Source organism: Rhinolophus hipposideros (genome assembly GCF_964194185.1).
Source record: "Rhinolophus hipposideros genome assembly, chromosome: 11".
Lineage (NCBI taxonomy): Eukaryota > Metazoa > Chordata > Mammalia > Chiroptera > Rhinolophidae > Rhinolophus > Rhinolophus hipposideros.
In genome coordinates, this window is record NC_138057.1 from 18,720,906 (window position 1) to 18,740,284 (window position 19,379).

Below are 19,379 nucleotides of genomic sequence, written 5' to 3' on the forward strand. Positions count from 1 at the left end.
ATAGAGAGCTCACTCTTGCTCTCTCTCCACCAGGTGAGGACACAGCAAGACGGCACCAGTCTACAAGTCAGAAAGATAGCCCTTGCTAGGGATCAAATCAGCCGCCACCCAGATCTTGGACTTCCTCGTCTCCAGAACTGTGAGAACTAAACTTCTCTTGTTTAAGCCACTCAGTCTGTGGTAGTTGTTATGGCAGCCCTAGCCGACTAAGAAATCCCTAGCAGACTAAGACATCCCTCCTCACTTCCTGCCCTGTTAGTGTTCCCTGCTCCAAACCCTCCTCCATTCCCCATCAGAATGATCTTCCACGTACAAAATATCAGGGCACCTCGCTACTAAAAGGTCTTCAATAGCATGTCATTACCTAGAAGATAAAATGTCAACTCAAGTCTGGGTCTTATCTCCTGCACCTTCATCTTTCAACAATACTCAACACCTTTTTGTTTTCTGAACAGGCCATGCTCTCTCATGTCTCTGTGTCTGGGCAAACACTGTTCCTGCAGCTGTAATGCTTTCCCAACCTCTGGTTTGTCCCGACCTCCTATTCAGACGTCCTCAGATCTGAACTCATGCCCTACTCATCTTAATTGTACTCCCTTTGCACTTTAAACATACTCCTATAGAACCATGTACCTTATTGTACTAAAATTATTTATTTGCATTTCTGTAAGTCCCTTGAGGTCACAGAATGTGACCTTGTCATCTATGTATTTTATGGGGTCTGGCATATAATAAATGTTCCTTATTTGAATTCTACATGAATAAATGAAAAATAATGCCACAGTGGTAGATCCTTAACTGATGCTCCAAAGAGTAGTTACTGATTCATTTTTACAATAAATGATATTAGTCGTAATTGTACATTAGTATGCGCTAATTGTATTAGATCAAAACACCTTTGATATGATAAAGTAAAAGAGTACACCCACCCAACAACTGAAAGACCCACTTATGTGATAACGAAAACATTAAAATTTCTTGCTATCCTTACCTCCTTCAGAAGTTCAACACTGAGCTCTAAAAGGTGAATTAAAGATGAACATTCCCCAGTTATCTTCAAGCTGACTTCACACACACACAGCAGCTGAAGGGTCAGCTGGGTAAGCTGAATTTTCCAGAAAACGGGATGACGCAAAAGGCTTAAATATACTTCCTCGATAAACAGCATCGCTTCTGTTGTCTGTACCAAATCTTTCATCTGTTTTTAAAAAAGCCATTATATGATATTACAATAATATACAATCCAAAGAATAATTTTAAGCTACACAAGAAGCTTTAACAATAAAACATCTTTCTCTAAACCTATTAAGCCTTAAGGAGAAGAAGAAACGTACATAACTCAGAGGGTTAAACTATTCAACTGCGTTTTAGCTTTTGCGACTAAACAAAATACAATTTGTTACTGTTTTTATTACTGCTGTCTGGCACCAAATCGTTTCATTTATTTTTCTAACTTCTCTGAGTGCAGAATTCTTAAGACAAATGACATGACAGTGCCAACATGTTGAAGGAAATTAAAGTCAGTTTTGAGTTCTCCAGACGAACCCTCCATTCTACAATTGGAAAGTACTGAAGAGAGTTAGCATGTTATTCTAATGCATTACTAAATCCTTCATCTGTAAGGTGTTTGCTCAGAAAATCTTCACTGAGAGCATCATTTCCACACTTTGCAGATGTTAACGAAAGACCACATTCTAATGGTAGGGTATCTTCTCAACAGGCTAATGCATTAAATAGGAAGGACATGGGTGCTCTTAAAAAATCCCAATTCAATTCAAACCCAGCTGTTCTAATATAAATTCTGGAGTTGGTATAAAGGATATGGTCCTGCTAGCAGACACACTGGCACTTCCCAGAGATTACAAACAATGAACCATCTGCTTCAATCAGAAGCCCTGTGTCTGTTAAATTCATCAAGAGGAAAGCCTACAGTTGACCAGCTGTACCTTTCACCAGTCGTTACCACCATAGTAACCCGAAATGACTTTAAATTATACACAGAAACAAAAATTAATCCCTAGGAAAACAAGAGAAAAAAAGATATTAAAACATCAAGGGGGAGAGGGAAATAGAAGAAAATACAAAGTTATAAAAAATAAATGTGAACAGTTCAGTAGTTAAATTATTTTGCTCTTCTGCAAATATACAGTGAGAAAGGCAAAAGGCCACCAAGAAAAGGGATTTAAAACAAAGTAAAGCGTCTTATTTATTTGACAATATATTTCCTTAAGTGCATTCATTTGTGCATGTTCAAAATTGTCCATAATAAAAAAAAAATATTTTTTGAGAGACAAAGCTCTCTAATCTTTAACATTACCAAAATTCTTAACAAGAACACTTTTTTTAAGCAATTATCCATTTATTTTCATTACTGTGGAGCAACGTGTAAAATTCTGTTATCTGAACACACCCAATTTAATTATTCATTCGAGTGGGGTTTTTATTGTGGTTAAAAAAAAGCATAACATGAGATCTATCCTCTTAACTATAAGTACAATGTTGTACAGCAGATCGCTAGAACTTTTTTATCTTGCATAACTGAAATTTTACACAAATTGAAAAGCAATATCCTCCTTCCCCTGAACCCCAGTTCCTGTTAACCACCGTTTGCTTTCTGTTTCTATGAGTGTGACTACTTTGGATACCTCATGCAAGTGGAATCATGCAGTATTTGTTCTTCTATGACTGACTTAGCATAATGTCCTCCAGATTCATCCATGATATGAATGAATCGTATCTTTGCTGCATGATAGGATTTCCTTCTTTTTTAAGGCTGGGTAATATTCCATTGTATATATATGCCACATTTTCTTTGTCCATTCATCCACTAAAGGACATTTAGGTTGCTTTCTCATCTTAGCTACTGTGCGTAATGCTACAATAAACATGGGAGTGCAAATCTCTCTCAAAGATCCTGATTTCAATTCTTTTGAATAAATACACAGAGGTAGGGTAGCTGAATCATAAGGTAGTTCTATTTTTAATTTTGGGGGGAACCTCCATACTGTTTTCCATGGCAGCTGCACCATTTTACATTTTCACAACCAGTGCACAAGTTTCCAATATCTCCACATCTTTGCCAACACTTGTAATATTTTTGCTTCTTTATTTTTGATGGTGGTCATCCTAACTGCTGTGAGATGATATCTCATTATGGTTTTCTTTACATTTCCTGATGTTTAGTGATACTTTTCATATACTTGTTGGTCATTGGTATGTCTCCTGTGGAAAATGTCTATTAGCATACTATGCCTATTTTTATTAGTCTCAGGGGCACAAGACAAAGTAATACTTAGACATTTATCATTTATATCCTTCACACTGTGTGAACCCCCCCTCCCTCATCCACTATCCCTCTGACATCGCACAGAGCCATTACATTTCCACTGTCTCTATTCCTGATGCTGTACTCCGCTTCTTGTAAGTATATACATACATATGTGTATATATATATATATATATATATATGTATACACACACACACACACACACACACACACACACACACATATATATAATTGTTGTTGTTGGCATTCATTATTGTTCAGCTATAGGTGTACAGTGCAGTGATCAGGCATCTACATCATCCCTGAGGTGGTCTCCCAAATGGGACATGTATCCATCGGATACCCTACAAAATCTTTACAACATTATTGATTACATTCCCCAAATTAATTTTCAAAACCCCGTGGCCATCTTGTGGTTACTGCCTGTTTTCTAATCCCCTCACCTTCCCCCTTATCCCCACCTACCCCTCCCATCCAGCAACCCTCAGTTTTAGCTCTATGTCTCCAAAACTGTTCCTGATTAGTTCATTCACTTATTCTTTTCTTTAGATTCAACATATAAGTGAGATCATATGGTATTTGTCTTTCTCTGTCTGACTTATTTCACTTAACATAATGTTCTCCAGGTCCATCCATGTTGTTGCAAATGTAAGATTTCTTTCTTCTTTATGGATGCATAATACTCCACTGTATAAATGTACCACAGTTTCTTAATCCAGTGCTCTACCGATGGGCATTTCGGTTCTTTCCACGTCTTGGCTATTGTGTATAGTGCGGCAATAAACATAGGAGTGCATAAAGATTTTTGAATTGGAGTTTTGGATTTCTCCAGATAGATACCTGGGAGTGGAATTGCTGGGTCATAAGGTAGTTCCATTTTCAGATTTTTGAGATACCTCCATACTGTTTTCCATAGTGGCTGCACCAATCTGCAATCCCACCAACAGTGCACAAGTGTTCCGTTTTCTCCACATCTGCGCCACCACTTGTTGTTTGTTGATTTATTGATGATAGCCATTTTGACTGGGGTGAGGTGGTATTTCATTGTGGTTTTTATTTGCATTTCTCTGATGGTTAGTGAGGTTGAGCATTTCTTCATATGTCCGTTTGCCGTCTGTATGTCCTTTTTAGGAAAATGCCTCTTCATGTCCTCTGCCCACTTTTTAATTGGGTTGTTTATTTTTTTGGAATTGAGTTTTTTATAAATTTGTGATATTAACCCCTTATCAGATATGTCATTGGCAAATATCTTTTCCCCATTCAGTAGAATCCCTTTTTGTTTTATTGATGGTTTCCTTTGCTGTGAAAAACCTTTTTAGTTTGATGTAATCCCACATGTTTATTTTTTCTGTTACTTCCCTCGCATGAGGGGATATATCAGTAAAAATCTTACTCCAGGTAATGCCTATGAAGTTTCTTCCTATATTTTCTTCTAGGAATTTTATGGTTTCAGATCTTACATTTTAAGTCTTTAAGCCATTTTGAATTTATTTTTGTTTATGGTGTAAGGAGGTGGTCCAGCTTCATTGTTTTGCATGTGTCTGTCCAGGTTTCCCAGCACCATTTATTGAATAGACTGTCTTTATCCCACTGTACATTCTTGCTTCCATTGTCATAGATTAAATGGCCATATAGGCATGGATTTATTTCTGGATTCTCTATTCTGTTCCATTGATCTATGTGTCTGTTTTGATGCCAGTACCGTGCTGTTTTGATAACTGTAGCCTTGTAGTATAATTTGATTTCAGGTATTGTTATACCTCCCACTTTGTTCTTATTTCTCAAGACTGCTGAGGCTATCTGGTGTCTTTTATAGTCCCATATAAATTTTAGGATTATATGTTCTATTTCCGTGACAAACGTCATTGGTACTTTGATAGAAATTGCGTTGAATATGTATATTGCCTTAGGCAGTATGAACATTTTAACTATATTAATTCTTCCTATCCATGAACATAGTATGTGTTCCCATCTATTTGTATCTTCTTTCCTTTCCTTCTTCAGTGTCTTATAATTTTCTGAGTACAGATCTTTTACTTCTTTGGTTAAATTTATTCCCAGGTATTTATAGTCTTTGGAGCAATTGTAAACGGGATTGTTTTTTTTTTAATTTCTACTTCTGATGTTTTATTATTGGTATATACAAATGCCACTGATTTCTGAATATTAATTTTGTATCCTACTACTTTACTAAATTCATCTATCAGCTCTAATAGCTTTTTGGTGGAGTCTTTAGGGTTCTCTATATATACTATCATGTATCTGCATATAATGACAATTTTACTTCCTCCTTATCGATTTGGATGTCTTTTATTTCTTTTTCTTGTCTGATTGCTGTGGTTAGAACTTCCAGCACTATGTTGAATAGAAGTGGAGAAAGTGGGTAACCTTGCCTTGTTCCTGATCTTAAGGGGAATGGTTTTAGCTTTTCCCCATCGAGTATGATGTTAGCTGTGGGTTTATCATACATGGCCTTTATTATGTTGAGATATGATCCCTCTATTCCCACTTTCTCAAGGGTTTTTATCATAAATGGCTGTTGGATTTTATCAAATGCTTTTTCTGCATCTATTGATATGATCATGTGATTTTTATTTTCCATTTTGCTAATGTGGTGTATCACATTAATTGATTTAAGCATGTTGAACCACCCTTGCATACCAGGGATGAATCGCACTTGATCATGGTGTATGATCTTTTTAATGTATTGCTGAATTCTGTTAGCTAGTATTTTGTTGAGGATTTTTGCATCTCTATTCATTAGAGATATTGGCCTGTAGTTTTCTTTTTTTGTGGTGTCTTTGTCTGATTTTGGGATCAGGGTGATAGTGACTTCGTAAAAAGTGATTGGGAGTCTTCCCTCCTTCTGGATTTTTTGGAAGAGCTTGAGGAGAATAGGTGATAATTCTTTTTCGAATGTTTTGTAAAATTCACTTGTAAAGCCAGGGCTTTTGTTTGTTGGGAGATTGTTGATTACTGATTCAATTTCCCTGGTGGTAATCAGTCTATTCAGGTTTTCTGTTTTTTCTTGAGTTAGCCGTGGAAGGTTGTACGCCTCTAGAAAATTGTCCATTTCTTCCAGATTGTCAAATTTGTTGGCATATAGTTGCTCATAGTAATTTCTTAAAATTTTTTGTATTTCTGCAGTGTCTGTTGTCACTTCTCTTTCATTTCTGATTTTATTAATTTGGGTCCTCTGTCTTTTTTTAAATGAGTCTGGCTAAAGATTTGTCAATTTTGTTTATCTTCTCTAAGAACTAACTGTTGGATTCATTGATCTTTTGTATTGTTTTTCTGGTTTCTATTTCATTTATTTCCTCTCTGATCTTTATTATCTCCTTCTTTGTACTCCCTTTGGGCTTATTTTGCTGTTCTTTTTCCAGATCCCTTAAGTGTGAAGATAAACTGTTGATTAGTGATGTTTCTTATTTCTTTAGGTAGGCCTGCAATGCTATGAATTTTCCTCTTAGGACTGCTTTCGCGGCATCCCATAGATTTTGGGTTGTCGTGTTTTCATTTTCGTTTGTCTTGAGATATCTTTTGATTTCTTCCTTGATCTCCTGGTTGACCCATTCATTATTTAGTAACATGTTATTCAGCCTCCATGAATTGGTGAGTCTTCCAGTTTTTTTCCTGTAGTTCATTTCTAATTTCATAGCACTGTGGTCAGAGAAGACAATTGGTATGAGTTCAATTTTCTTAAATTTATCAAGACTTGTTTTGTGGCATATGGTCTATCTTGGAAAATATTCCATGTGCAACACAAGAACACTTTTGAAGTAATGTTCTAACTTTATGTAGAAACAGATCATGTGAAATGGATAATATGTGTGATGACAAGAGTCACAATTAAAAGGAAAGAACTATAGGGACTCAAGTTTAAGACAGGTAAGTCCAAAAAAAACGATAATTCCACAAATATAAAATTGAAGGGCAATTGTCATGAAAAGAAATTGGAATCCCACTGACCACCATTTCATCATAGATCAATAGGGTGGCATGGCTATTTCTAAAAAAATTTCTCTTGGATTAATATGATGCTATTCAAGTACTCATTATAGATCACATCTACAGTACTGCATTCAGCAGGAAGAAGAACATTTCATAGTAACACAATCTGAGCACCAATAAACGAGAGAAATCCTAGCAAAGGACAGTGAAAAGTCTGGAAACCATTTTATGTGGAGAAGTAAAGACATTGAAGAAGGAAAGAAAGGAGGGAGGAAGGGGAGGAAGGAAAGGAAGAGATAAAGAAACAACACAAGATAGGATGTAGATGGGCTTTTTAAAAAGCTTGTTTTGATTGGTTTTGGGAAGAATCAATCGGAGATTAACAGGTAAAGTTTTAGGAAAATGCAGGTCAATTATAAGAAGTACTCGCTAAAAAAACAAAAGGTTGCAAAATAGCATGTTTCATATCACTAAAATATTTCATTTGTCATGGGGTAGTTGTCTAAAGAGTATAAGGAATACCTGTAATCAGTGGGAAAATGGATTACATTGCTGCTAAGATCCCTCCCAACTCTCAGATTCTTCATTCTATTGGGTTAGTGCAAAAATAATTGTGGTTTTTGCAATTAATTGTAACCTTTTAAACTGCAATGACTTTTGTACCAACCTATAACAAAGTTGATTTAAGTGATGAAATGTGTTTATGTCACTAGTTCCAATAGTTCCAAATAATGCATATCTAAACTATATTAAACCACAGATTCCCAGAAATACTTCACAGAGCTCACTTCAAGAAGTATTTAGGCTTGTCAATACAGGTTCACAAAAATGAAGACAAACATCTCCCAAAGAGCAGAGAACATACTAATGCAAGCAAGGTGTGAAAAAGTGTACCCTCGTTCAAGATGTTCTGCCTAAGCATTGTTTTATTACCCACACAAAACAAAACTTTGGAAAAGCCACAGGAGAATTCATTTTCATCAGCTTTTCTCTGCCTTGATTACAGGCAAGCCAATTTATAAGTCACAAAGGAAAGATTCACTCTAGTCATTCCTTGCTAACTCAAACTTAAAACAGGTCATCTGTGACCTCAAGTGATCACTTTGAAAAATATTCACAGATTCCCTCCATCAGCGAAGCAGCATGGTGCTCAGATTCTAGGCAAAGGGCAAACCTCGATCATGGGATGGGACGGCTTGATTAATGAATCACTACATTCAATTCACAATCTACGGGCAACTGGGTTTTTAAAAAAAGTCTACAGTGATAGAGACATTAGCTCAAATTTATCTCTCCCTTGAACAACCTCAGCATTTTATCCATATCTCTGTTAAATATCTTTCATCCATCGACTTTGAATTATGAAAATTTATATACTCGTGTTAACTCCCTTACTAGGCTGTGGGCTTCTCAAGGGCGGGATCCATCAGGGTCACCACACATGTTGTAAGGGGACATGTGGAAACTGGAATCTCGCCAGCACACAGCTGGTCAAGGCCTGCATCCCCAGGGCCATATCTGCCCTGAGACACACCTTTTTCTAATTTACACAAAGAGGTCTTTTTTTTTTTTTTTTTAACTCTCTCAGTGTCTTGCATGAGGAGAAATTCAACTCAAAATTATTTTTCCTGAGAAAGTCTCTTAAACAAAGGAACGCTTTCATTCTTACTAATCCTAATGGACTACACTGATTTCTATTTCTATGAATTTAGTTAACATTGCATATATTAATGTTAAGTCCTAATTTGGTTCCTTCATCCTCTCCGAAAGCCTGCAAGCATTTGTGGAGCCAGGATTATGTCTGAGTTTGCCAGGCCAGAGGTTCTACTTTACGTATAACAGTAATGATTGAGACTTGCTGATGTTATATTAGTGAACGAGGATGAGAGACCTTACCTGCAAACATGGGACCATGTCACAGCACAATTGAAGGATATGTTGTTCCAATATTGATGGTTGTTCTTTGTCGCAAAGAGGCCGGGGTTGAAGTAAGACTTTTAGCAGGGCTAGTCGGAGTTTAGCATATTCTTGTAACTGGGATGGTTCACAATACAGATACCACAAAAATGGTGCCATTATCTGGATACATGAAATTTCTGACCTGCAATGAAATACAGTCATGAAATACAGTAGCCAGTCACTGAGTTAAACAGAGTACCAAGTAGGTAAGTGTCAAATATCAACTTATAGTTCATGACCCATCATAAACTATGATACCACCAAGTGTAACTTTTTTTCAAGATTCTTCTATGCCACCGTGACCTACTTAGACCTACACCAAACAGTTCTCTGTACACCGGGGAAAATGACTCAGCCCTCGGAGACCATAAGCCTGATGGCCAGGACTAAGAGTCTCTCTCTCTCTCTCTCTCTCAACCTGCACACCAGAAGGGCATCTGCAGTGCTAGGATCAGTCCTTGATGAACATCCAAATCATCGGAGACCATTTGTGGAATTACAGATGTCAGCAACCATTCTCCCGGAGTAGGAAACAGGCATGCATTTTTGGAAAAACTCTGTAGATGAGGTTCTATGTAAAAAAAGTCCATGTAGACATCCCAAGAAGATGATAACAATTAACATTTACTTGTCAACTTGTTAACAAGGTGTGCAATTAACTGCACTTTATGCCTTTAAAGTCACTTGATCCTCACCACAACCCTATGAAGTAAATATATATATACATATACATTATATATGTATGTATATATTCTATCCCATTACGCAGCAACTAAGGCAGGGAGAGGCGAAGTAATTTGCCAAGTCCCTCCCCTTTGAGTGAGTCCTTCGCAATCAAAGGAAGCAGAGCTTACAAATCTTTCATATCTATTTAGATTTCAATATATCCCAATCACCCCAAGTCCAAAGTTAGTAAAACGCCAGAATGACCTTTCAGATATAAAAATGTGATCATGTCATTAATAAGCCTAAGAGAGTTTACCCTTAAGATAAAATATTTAGCCCAATTCACAAACCATCCATAATTTGGCCACTGCTTATCTTTCCAGCCGCATTTCTTGCTCTTCTGCGTTCTCCACTTAACAACACTAGAGTTGTTTCAGATCTTCAGTCATCTGGGCTTTTTCCTCACTTGCTGTTCTGTCTACCTGTAATAGTTTCCCTTTTCTCCCTTTCTTGCTCTTTCCTCTGCCTAATTTTGATCTTCTTTCAGTGCTCTCCTCTAAATGACTTCCTGAGGGCCTTCCCTGACACCTAGCCTAGGTCACAGGCACAATACGTGCTTCCACAAGACAATGACTTTAGTGTTGGTGTTAACATCTCTCTCCCTTGCCAGACTCTAATCCACATGAGGGCATGGACCATGGATTTCTGTTTACTTCTGTATCATCAATAGCAATGCTACACACTAGGCCTTCAAAGAGATGCTCAATCATTAAATTAAGTGATTCAGTTAAACTAATTTATAAAGTGGTTTTACAATTAACATGCATCAATTAAATATCATAATTTTAGTTTACTTTTTCATATTTATTAAACATAAGAAATTATTAGATAACGAAAATGAATGAGGCATCATCTATCTTTAAGGGGCAATCAATTCTGTTCCTGGACTAGAGAATAGAAAGTGAAATTCACTAAAAAACAAACGTGTAAGTGCAATACTTCATGGAGGAAATGGCATTTGAATTATGCTTAACTACATAATTTTATACTGTATATTCCACAGCAATGTGATTTAAAAACACCATTAACATTAATAAAAATTTAAGTTACCAAATCTGAAAACATTTATTCATTTATTCACTTGGCAATATGTACTGAGTACCTATAGTACACCATTCACCCTTCTATGTGCTAGAAATAAACCAAGAAACAAAAATAGATTAAATCTTTGCTGTGATGGAGCTCAAAATCTATAGGAATTATTTTTTCTCATGAGCACAACAAATACCTACACAATCTATTAAAAAAAAACAAAAGGAGGACTTTTGAGTTCATAATTATTATTGAAAGATATATCTTTTACCACACCATCCACTTTAGGAAACAAACGAAAGCTTCATATATCAAGCAAGTGAATGATATATGTAGGGGTTAGAATATGAAGCATAAGTTAGAAAAGAGATGTAAGAAACATTGTTTCCCTGTCTCTCTCCAATAATGTATTCCCCCAAAAATAAACACTACCCAGGTGTCAAAAAAACATCCATGAATAGTTTATCAGTTGTCTCCTACTCTGAGATGCTGAAGGTGAAGTGCAAGGTTCATATAAAGAAATACATTTCCAAGATGCTGTTATTATTTGACATCAGGAGCATAATGCTGAACTTCATTAAGAACAATATACTATTTTAAAATCTCCTTGGCTTAATCGGCCCCAATTTTAGATACTGCATTTCCTAGGTGGTATCTGATGATTAACTATCATTTCTGTTGGGTATTAGCTGACAAGGCCTAAGAAGAAAAGGAAAATAATAAAACAGATAATCTGAAATCCCAAAGTGATTAAGAATGTTTAAAAACGCAACCAAGTGTGAATATATCTACATACGCATCCTTCACATTTTTGTTCACCACTGAGAGAGAGGTAGTGGGAGAAAACCTGGAACGAGAGGCAAAGAATTAAGGCTGTAGGCCCGCCTCCACCGCTAACTAATCACGTGTCCTTGAGCAAGTCATTTAATTTGTTCTCCTTTGTTCCCCTCAACTAAAACAGTATGTGTTACACTACCCAACCTTAGAGTTTCCACATCTAAAGATGATGATATCACTGTCAAGTTACACAATTCTCAGTTCCCTGAAAGTGAAGTCTTCATATCACAGGCTTCCTATAAGTGAATGCAGAATTTAATTATTCAATAATGACCCCCAAAAAACCTGTATGAAATATAGTCACTTCAGGACAGCTACACACTATCAAAAATGAATGTAAACACTAGTCTGATCAATAATTCCTAACACAGAAAGACCTAGAATACAAGCTATCTTCACAACATTTTTCCTCCTTCGCATAGTTGTGAATCACTATTTATATTCTCATTAAATTACCAGCCTTTCTTCATTATCTTCTAAACAACAACTTTGAAATTACTAAATTAACTTACTCTAAAATTAAATCTCAGGAAACTAATAGTCTGGTAAAAAATGCAACCAGAATTACCAATTTCATCCTGGAAAGAGTAATCTTATAGTGCAAAAGCAGAAATGAGGCAACTGAAATTATTCTTTGCAAATAAATATAATTTAGAACCTCCAAAAGGCTCTAGAGAACATACTCTAACACCTAAGAATTTAAGTGAAAGGAGTAAGTCAATAAAAGTTTATCAATAAATACAGTCAAGTCAATTAATAATTTTTTCTTTATGAATATCTGGACAAATTTCATCAGAATAACTACTTCCAAATTGCAACATAATACTCCTTTGAAATGAAAATAGCCAAAAGCTAAATTAATTACTTGTCAACCAACTGAAGCTTTGGAAAAGAGAGATATTCTTAACAAGCTTAATGACAAATTTGGCACATCAGCAGCAACATCTTTTATAAAGTATCCTATTTAATTAAACAAATGTGTTTGTAAATTTGTTATTTTGGGTTTCTGACATAGTGGAAGACTTATTTAGTAAATATTAATATCTTACCTTTGAAAATGTAATCCTAGGTGGGAGAAGAGGGGAATGATGTTTGTTCTGAGCCATTCATTCAAATGCTACGTAAATTTTCTCACTGGAAGATGCTTACAAGGTTCTCTATATCTCTTTAAAATCCCTGTAGCAGTATATCCCGCCTAAAGATTCCATAACTTCTAAAATTGAAGTTGTGGGCTCAAACGGCATTCTGAGAACCTGTACCTATAGGACACTGTAAGATCTTCAAGAGCAAAATAATGTGAGTGTAGCTGGTGTGGTAAATGTAACTCAGGTACAGGATTGCCCGGGGACAATGGTATCCTATGACCTTGCATGACGGTACTGCTACCCATTGCCTGGGCCCCACCAATCTGTGGGGCTCACATAAATCCAACATGTATAGAGCACCCAGAAATGTGCCAGGCATTATGAATACAAAGAACAATGAGATCGAGTCCCTGCCTTCAGGTTTCATAGAGGAGAGTAATTATAAGACAGTGTCATAAACAATGACATTAGAAATCACAACTGAAGTTATCGTGGGAGTATATAAAAAAGACACCTAATCCAGCCTACCATAAGCAAAGACTTCCTAGTAAAGAAAATGCCTAAGCAGGGATTTAAAATAGAGAAATTAGTCAGAAAAAATTGGGGTAAGACTCAAGAGAGTAAGGTGTGTACCTATAAGCAAAAGCAACAGAGGGAAGGGAACCAAAAGCAAGTCAGTTTATTGCTGAATTCACAATTCATAAATTGTGAGATAAACAGAAGCTGAAACTGGTGAAACGGGTAGAACCGTATCATACACACAGCCTAGTGTGACATACTAGATTTCATCCTGTAGCCCAGGGATTTGCCAACTATTTCAGAAACAAAACTCCTTTTTTCCAATAGAAAGCTTCTATAGATATCGTATCAACCTGTATGTTCTACAAAAAACAAAGCTGAAGGGCATGGGAAAGGCATTCCCTGTGCTCAGCCCGTATGTTGCAAGTTTGAAAACTACAGTTGTGGCGATTTAAGCAAAAGAGTGATAATAAGATTTGCTCTCATGATATATCACTCTGAGGCATGTTTAGAGAATGGACTTGAGCAGGACAAGATTGGAGGCAGAGATGTCAGTTAGGCACAGGTGGCAAGCCAAGAGACGATGGCCAGTACCATGGTAGTAAGGACAGAAGAGAGGGGATGGCTTTGCGGACCACCAGGAGGTGTCAGTAAAGCTAAAATAACTGTACTATGGTGGCTATCTGGTCCCAGCTGGCAGTATTACTTGATGCCAACTGGCAGGTTTCTAATAGGAAGAGTTTAACTCACTAATCGATTTCCCCGGGGAAGAAACTATCTTGTAAATGTATTGTATAATAGTTTCCTGAACACTTCTAATCAACTTTCCTAACTAACTAATGCTTAACTTATTTAATAATAGCTTTGCTCATATTCAATATTTCAACAATCAATAAATCTGATAAGGTTTTTGTTCTTAGTCTTAAAATATATATATAAAACTATATCCCGCACTAAGACACTTCTTTCCTTCAGGAGAAAACACCATAGTCAAAGCAGCTTAAAAAAAGAAAAGACAAGACAGAACTCTAAAATTAGCATATACGATTCTATCTCTCTCACGTATTTTATTTTACATTACCTTTCAGGGCATTGCTGGAAAAAAGACGTCAACTGCTGCAAAAGTACTGGCCAGCAATCAGGTCTATGTTCAAGCACAGTGATCAAAGGCTGAGGATGATTTCTGAAAAACAGTAAGTCACATTGGAAACTCATTTCGGGACGACACATTCTCAATATCCAAACATAACAGCAAAAAAAGCCAATACCACCTACAGACTTTTTACCAGGATACCATTTGCTACATTTGTTGCAGAGTTGGTTCATTAGAACCAATTTTTTTTCCCCTTTTGTCTAAGTGTTTTGCAGAAAAGAGAACAAACCCTGAGTCTCAGAGACCCAAATTTCAGAATGGACTCTGCACTGCCACTTAATTGCTCGTTGACTGACCAAGATCCTGAATCCAGTAGCTCTCTCATATCCATCCTCTTGATTCTTCCATGCCCGGAAGTCATGGGCCACCTCTTCCTCCTGCTGCTCTCTTTCAAAACTTGGAAGGTTCCATTTTCTGTCCATTGCCCCAACTGGTAAGCACTATCCCTCTCTCTCTTTCCCAATTACCCCCATTCTTCTCAGAAAAATAAAAAAGCACAAACACAAGTCATTTTAAATAGTTCAAAAAGTCTGTTAAAAACTATAAATTCATCAGATTTTTAAATTATGAAGCATTATACAAAGTTTTTAGTTATTATGGATGTGGCTTTTTCCTCCAAAAATTTTTGAAAAAAATCAGTTAAAATGCTCGTTGTAAATAAAAAAAAAAATTCAAACTATACAGAAGTATCCGTCTTTTAATTATAAAAGGAATCATATACATAATGCTATTCTTTAATCTTAACTTTTAACCCAACAATATATCACTAGCAATGATTAAAAAAAAAAAAAAAAAAAAAAAGCAGACCAGTTACACACAAAGGATTTTTTAAGACTGCCTTCTAAGTTCTCAAAGTGTGATCACCTTACCAGCAATATCAGCATTCCCTGGGAACTTGTCAGAAATGTAAATAAATTGTCATGCCTCAGCCCAGACTTAATACGAAGCCCTCCAGACAATTCTGAGGCACTGATATACAGCAGTGCACCTCAGCCCGGATGCAAGTTAGATTCCTGTGTGGCGCTCTTTAAAAAATACCAATGTCTGAGTCTCCATTCTATTGAGGTTGCTAGGAGTGGAGCCCAGGAGTCAGTCATTTTTGAAAAACTCTTCTAGTACTTCTAACATGTTGCCAGGATTGAGAACCACTACAAGTAAAACACCACAGAAGGGAAAGGTTAGGTTGTTAGGAGTTTGAAATTTTTCTAATTTTTGTTTTCGCTATTAAACAGAAAGTATGGCCGATCCACCACATTGAAACACTCAGGTTAAACACCTTCATGACACTGCTACAGTTTCTGGTATTGTATGGGCATCTCTTTATTTTCTCCTCAACCTCACCTAATCTACCATGCGCTAACTTCACACACTGGCACAGGCTAGTGATTTCTCCAGTTTGCTAAGGCACAGCCTATTCCTGACCAGATTTCTTCCATTGTTAAGGGATCACTCCAAGCAATTGTTTTTATGCCAAAACTCAAAAACCATATCAATATCACATGTCCAAATTCCAAACTCTTTGGCAGTTGAACCTATTTAGAATTTGTTTCTACTCTGGTTGCCACAGACATAAGCAACACGTTACAAATCCTAAATGCCTCTCAGGTATGTCACATCAGCTGAACTTCTTAGATTGAGAGCTCAGTAGGTCATGTTCAAGAAAACATGAATGAAAGGAACAGAACAGCAATTGCAATTATTTTACCTATGGGTTATTCTTCTGATAAGCACCATATTGAAATGAGCAGTATCTGATATGACCATCTATTAATCCTCCAGCAAGTGGCGGCATTTATGATGATTTAAGAAGAAAATCTAAAACGTTACCACATAGTTTTTGTATGATCATAAGGCACTGACGTGTTTTTCAGTACTCTTCCCTTATAAGTCATCCCTTACCCCTTCCCACTCCTCACCCCCAGGAATGTTAAGGATCTATCCCCGTTTTTTAAAACAGCTTTGTCCAAATTAAATCAGGTCAACAAATATAAGTGATAGTAATTTTAAAGTAGGTTCTGAAATGATGCATATATGGCAAACAACTCTATTATAATTCAGCTTCTACTTCACTGGGATGGTGGGAACCACTAGCTTTTTGCTTGAAGCTAAAGTCCTGTTTTGCTAGCTATTGGATTCAGCAAATTCTATCTAGTATCTCAGACTTAAATTCTAAAGATGAGATTAAGTAGAGTAGATGAGATAGTAGGACAAGGATTATCAGATTAATTACTAATTTAGACATCTACATAATTAACTTTTCTAGAGAACTGATTACGTCAGATCCAAGTGGAAATATTATAGGGAACATATATTGATTCCAAGAAACTGAAAACCTTAAGGTAGAAGGGAAGTCCAAAATAAGAACATTGAATCTTACTGTTAATTAACATTTGATTACTAATATTATACTATTTCAACTGAGTACAACCAACCTAAACTCAATTATAATTGTCAAAATTGTTTTAATACTTTAAGCATAATGAAGCAAAGAGCTAAATTTTCCCTTACGAATCATTAAATTGGTATGTAAATACACATAAAATACATAAAGCCTTATGCTTAAGTAATAGAATCGATGCATTTTCTAATTGTGCAACTGCCGTGTGTGAGGGTTTCTCAGTCTGGGCACTCCTGACATTTGGGACGAGATAATGTTTTGTTGTGGGGGTTATCCAATGCACTACTAGCAGCATTCCTCACCTCTACTATTAGCACTGGATGCTCATAGCATTCACCCTAGATGTGTCAATAAAAAATGTCTCCAGAATTACCAAATGTCCCCGGGTGGGGGGGGAGGGGGGCAAAAGTGCCCTGGTTAAGAACCCCTGCACTAGGTAAAATGACAAGCACTACTAAAGGCACAAAACTGATTAAAACGTGGTACTAGCCCCAAGTTATTAAAAAAGACTATGATTCTACCTTCACCCTTCTTTACACTGAACCAAAAGCAGTCAATCAATCAATCATGCCCAAAATTTTAAGCTTCTTATGGAAATATAGTCATCAAATATTAACATTAGGTATACAAGAATAACAAATACAGCAGACACTAGAAGAATTAAAATGGAAAACATATGCAAAATTATGCCTTTGAAAAATACAGAATCATGTTCCAAAATAAATAAACAGCATTAAATAATGTACATACTAATGTAGGTATGATAAAAAAGAGTTATTTTCCTATTTAAAATATAACTCGAGCACCTAAAATGTCATAAGGCTAAGTATAGTTCATTCTTGATGCATTCAAGGATTGATTATTAAATTTATGGATTATTTAAGAGTTTTCTTTCTTCCTCTCAGTCACTGCTTGTTAGCCCTCCCACTTCTTTCAAGTACATACAACTAGGAATGGTCACATAAATGAAGGATGCACAATTTAAACAAATCAACTGCGTTCTTCATTAGAAGCACTGTTGATCAAAAAAAGAAATAATGTGGTACAAAAGAACATGAAAACAAAATCTGGGTGATGCCTGGAAAATTTCAATTATCTCCAAACCTGCTATTCAAGTTACAGAGTAAGCTGACTATAACACTTCATTCAAAATGATAAATGGGCTGGGCCGGCCCGGTGGCTTAGGCGGTTGGCGCTCCATGCTCCTAACTCCGAAGGCTGCCAGTTCGATTCCCACATGGGCCAGTGGGCTCTCAACCACAAGTTGCAGGTTCAATTCCTCGAGTCCCAACGTCTTGAGTCCCGCAAGGGATGGTGGGCAGCACCCCCTGCAACTAAGATTGAACATGGCACCTTGAGCTGAGCTGCCATTGAGCTCCCGGATGGCTCAGTTGGTTGGAGCGCATCCTCTCAACCACAAGGTAGCAGGTTTGACTCCCCCAAGGGATGGTGGGCTGTGCCCCCTGCAAGTAGTAATGGCAACTGGACCTGGAGCTGAGCTGCGCCCTCCACAACTAAGACTGAAAGGACAACAACTTGAAGCTGAACGGCACCCTCCACAACTAAGATTGAAAGGACAACAACTTGACTTGGAAAAAAGTCCTGGAAGTACACACTGCTCCCCAATAAAGTCCTGTTCCCCTTCCCCAATTAAAAAAAAAATCTTAAAAAAAAAAAGATAGATGGGTTGACCATACAATCACCCTGATCACTTGTAAAACCAAGCGTGACAGACAAGCTATACAAGTTTTGAAAATCAAACACAAATGTGGAGTATTGTCATCATTATTATTATTTATGTAAGCAGTGCCTACTTAGCATCATTAAAATCATTTTCTGTTCTGCTGCCACGTCCGTATCTCAGAAAAAACACGAGAAGTGGAGAGGTGAGGTGAAACAATGGAGGGAAAACACTGAATTAAGAGTCAGGAGTTCTAAATTTACATTCTGGCTCTGCAGCAAATCATGTGATCTCAGGCAAGAGAATTAACCTCTCTTGGGCAAAGTTTCTTCATCTGTAAAATGAGGAAATCGGACAAAATACCTTCCAGTGCTCAAGTCATACAAGCCACGCCCCTCATTAAAGCCCTAACCTTCACACTGCTCAGAACTAGAGGTGGGACCAACTCCTATAAAAGCAGAAAGCAGTGAAGATGGCTGTCAACTATTAATAAGTCTATGCCAAGCTTAAATGGCTCTAAGGCCAATGTCAAATAAAATCTGAGACCTCAAAAAAGAGTTCTATTTTTATCTCAAAGAGATAAATTATCCTTTTTTTTTTTTATTTCAGAAAGAAGTGCTGTGTCCAGAATGAGCCCACAGAAATTTTACAATCAGAATTTCCTAACTCGTAAGACATCCAATAGGTTCTGCATCCTTCTTAAAAAGAAAATAACATTGTTTCTAAAGATCAAAATCAATACCAACCTTTC

At 36.7% G+C, this 19,379-nt stretch overlaps 1 protein-coding gene across 3 annotated transcripts in view; it reads right to left on the reverse strand.

Moving 5' to 3' along the window:
- FOCAD (focadhesin) overlaps positions 1-19,379 on the reverse strand; it is a 282,277-nt gene that overhangs the window by 202,213 nt on the left and 60,685 nt on the right. For all 3 annotated transcript variants that reach the window (XR_013994507.1, XM_081067235.1, XM_081067234.1), the window contains exons 6-8: positions 14,478-14,579; positions 9,135-9,339; positions 992-1,198 (exon numbers count right to left, since the gene is read on the reverse strand). Coding sequence is in view for 2 of the 3 variants with exons in the window: in XM_081067235.1 (XP_080923361.1) it covers positions 992-1,198; positions 9,135-9,339; positions 14,478-14,579 (514 nt within the window). In the remaining variant the exon portion in view is untranslated. The remainder of the gene's footprint in view (positions 1-991; positions 1,199-9,134; positions 9,340-14,477; positions 14,580-19,379) is intronic.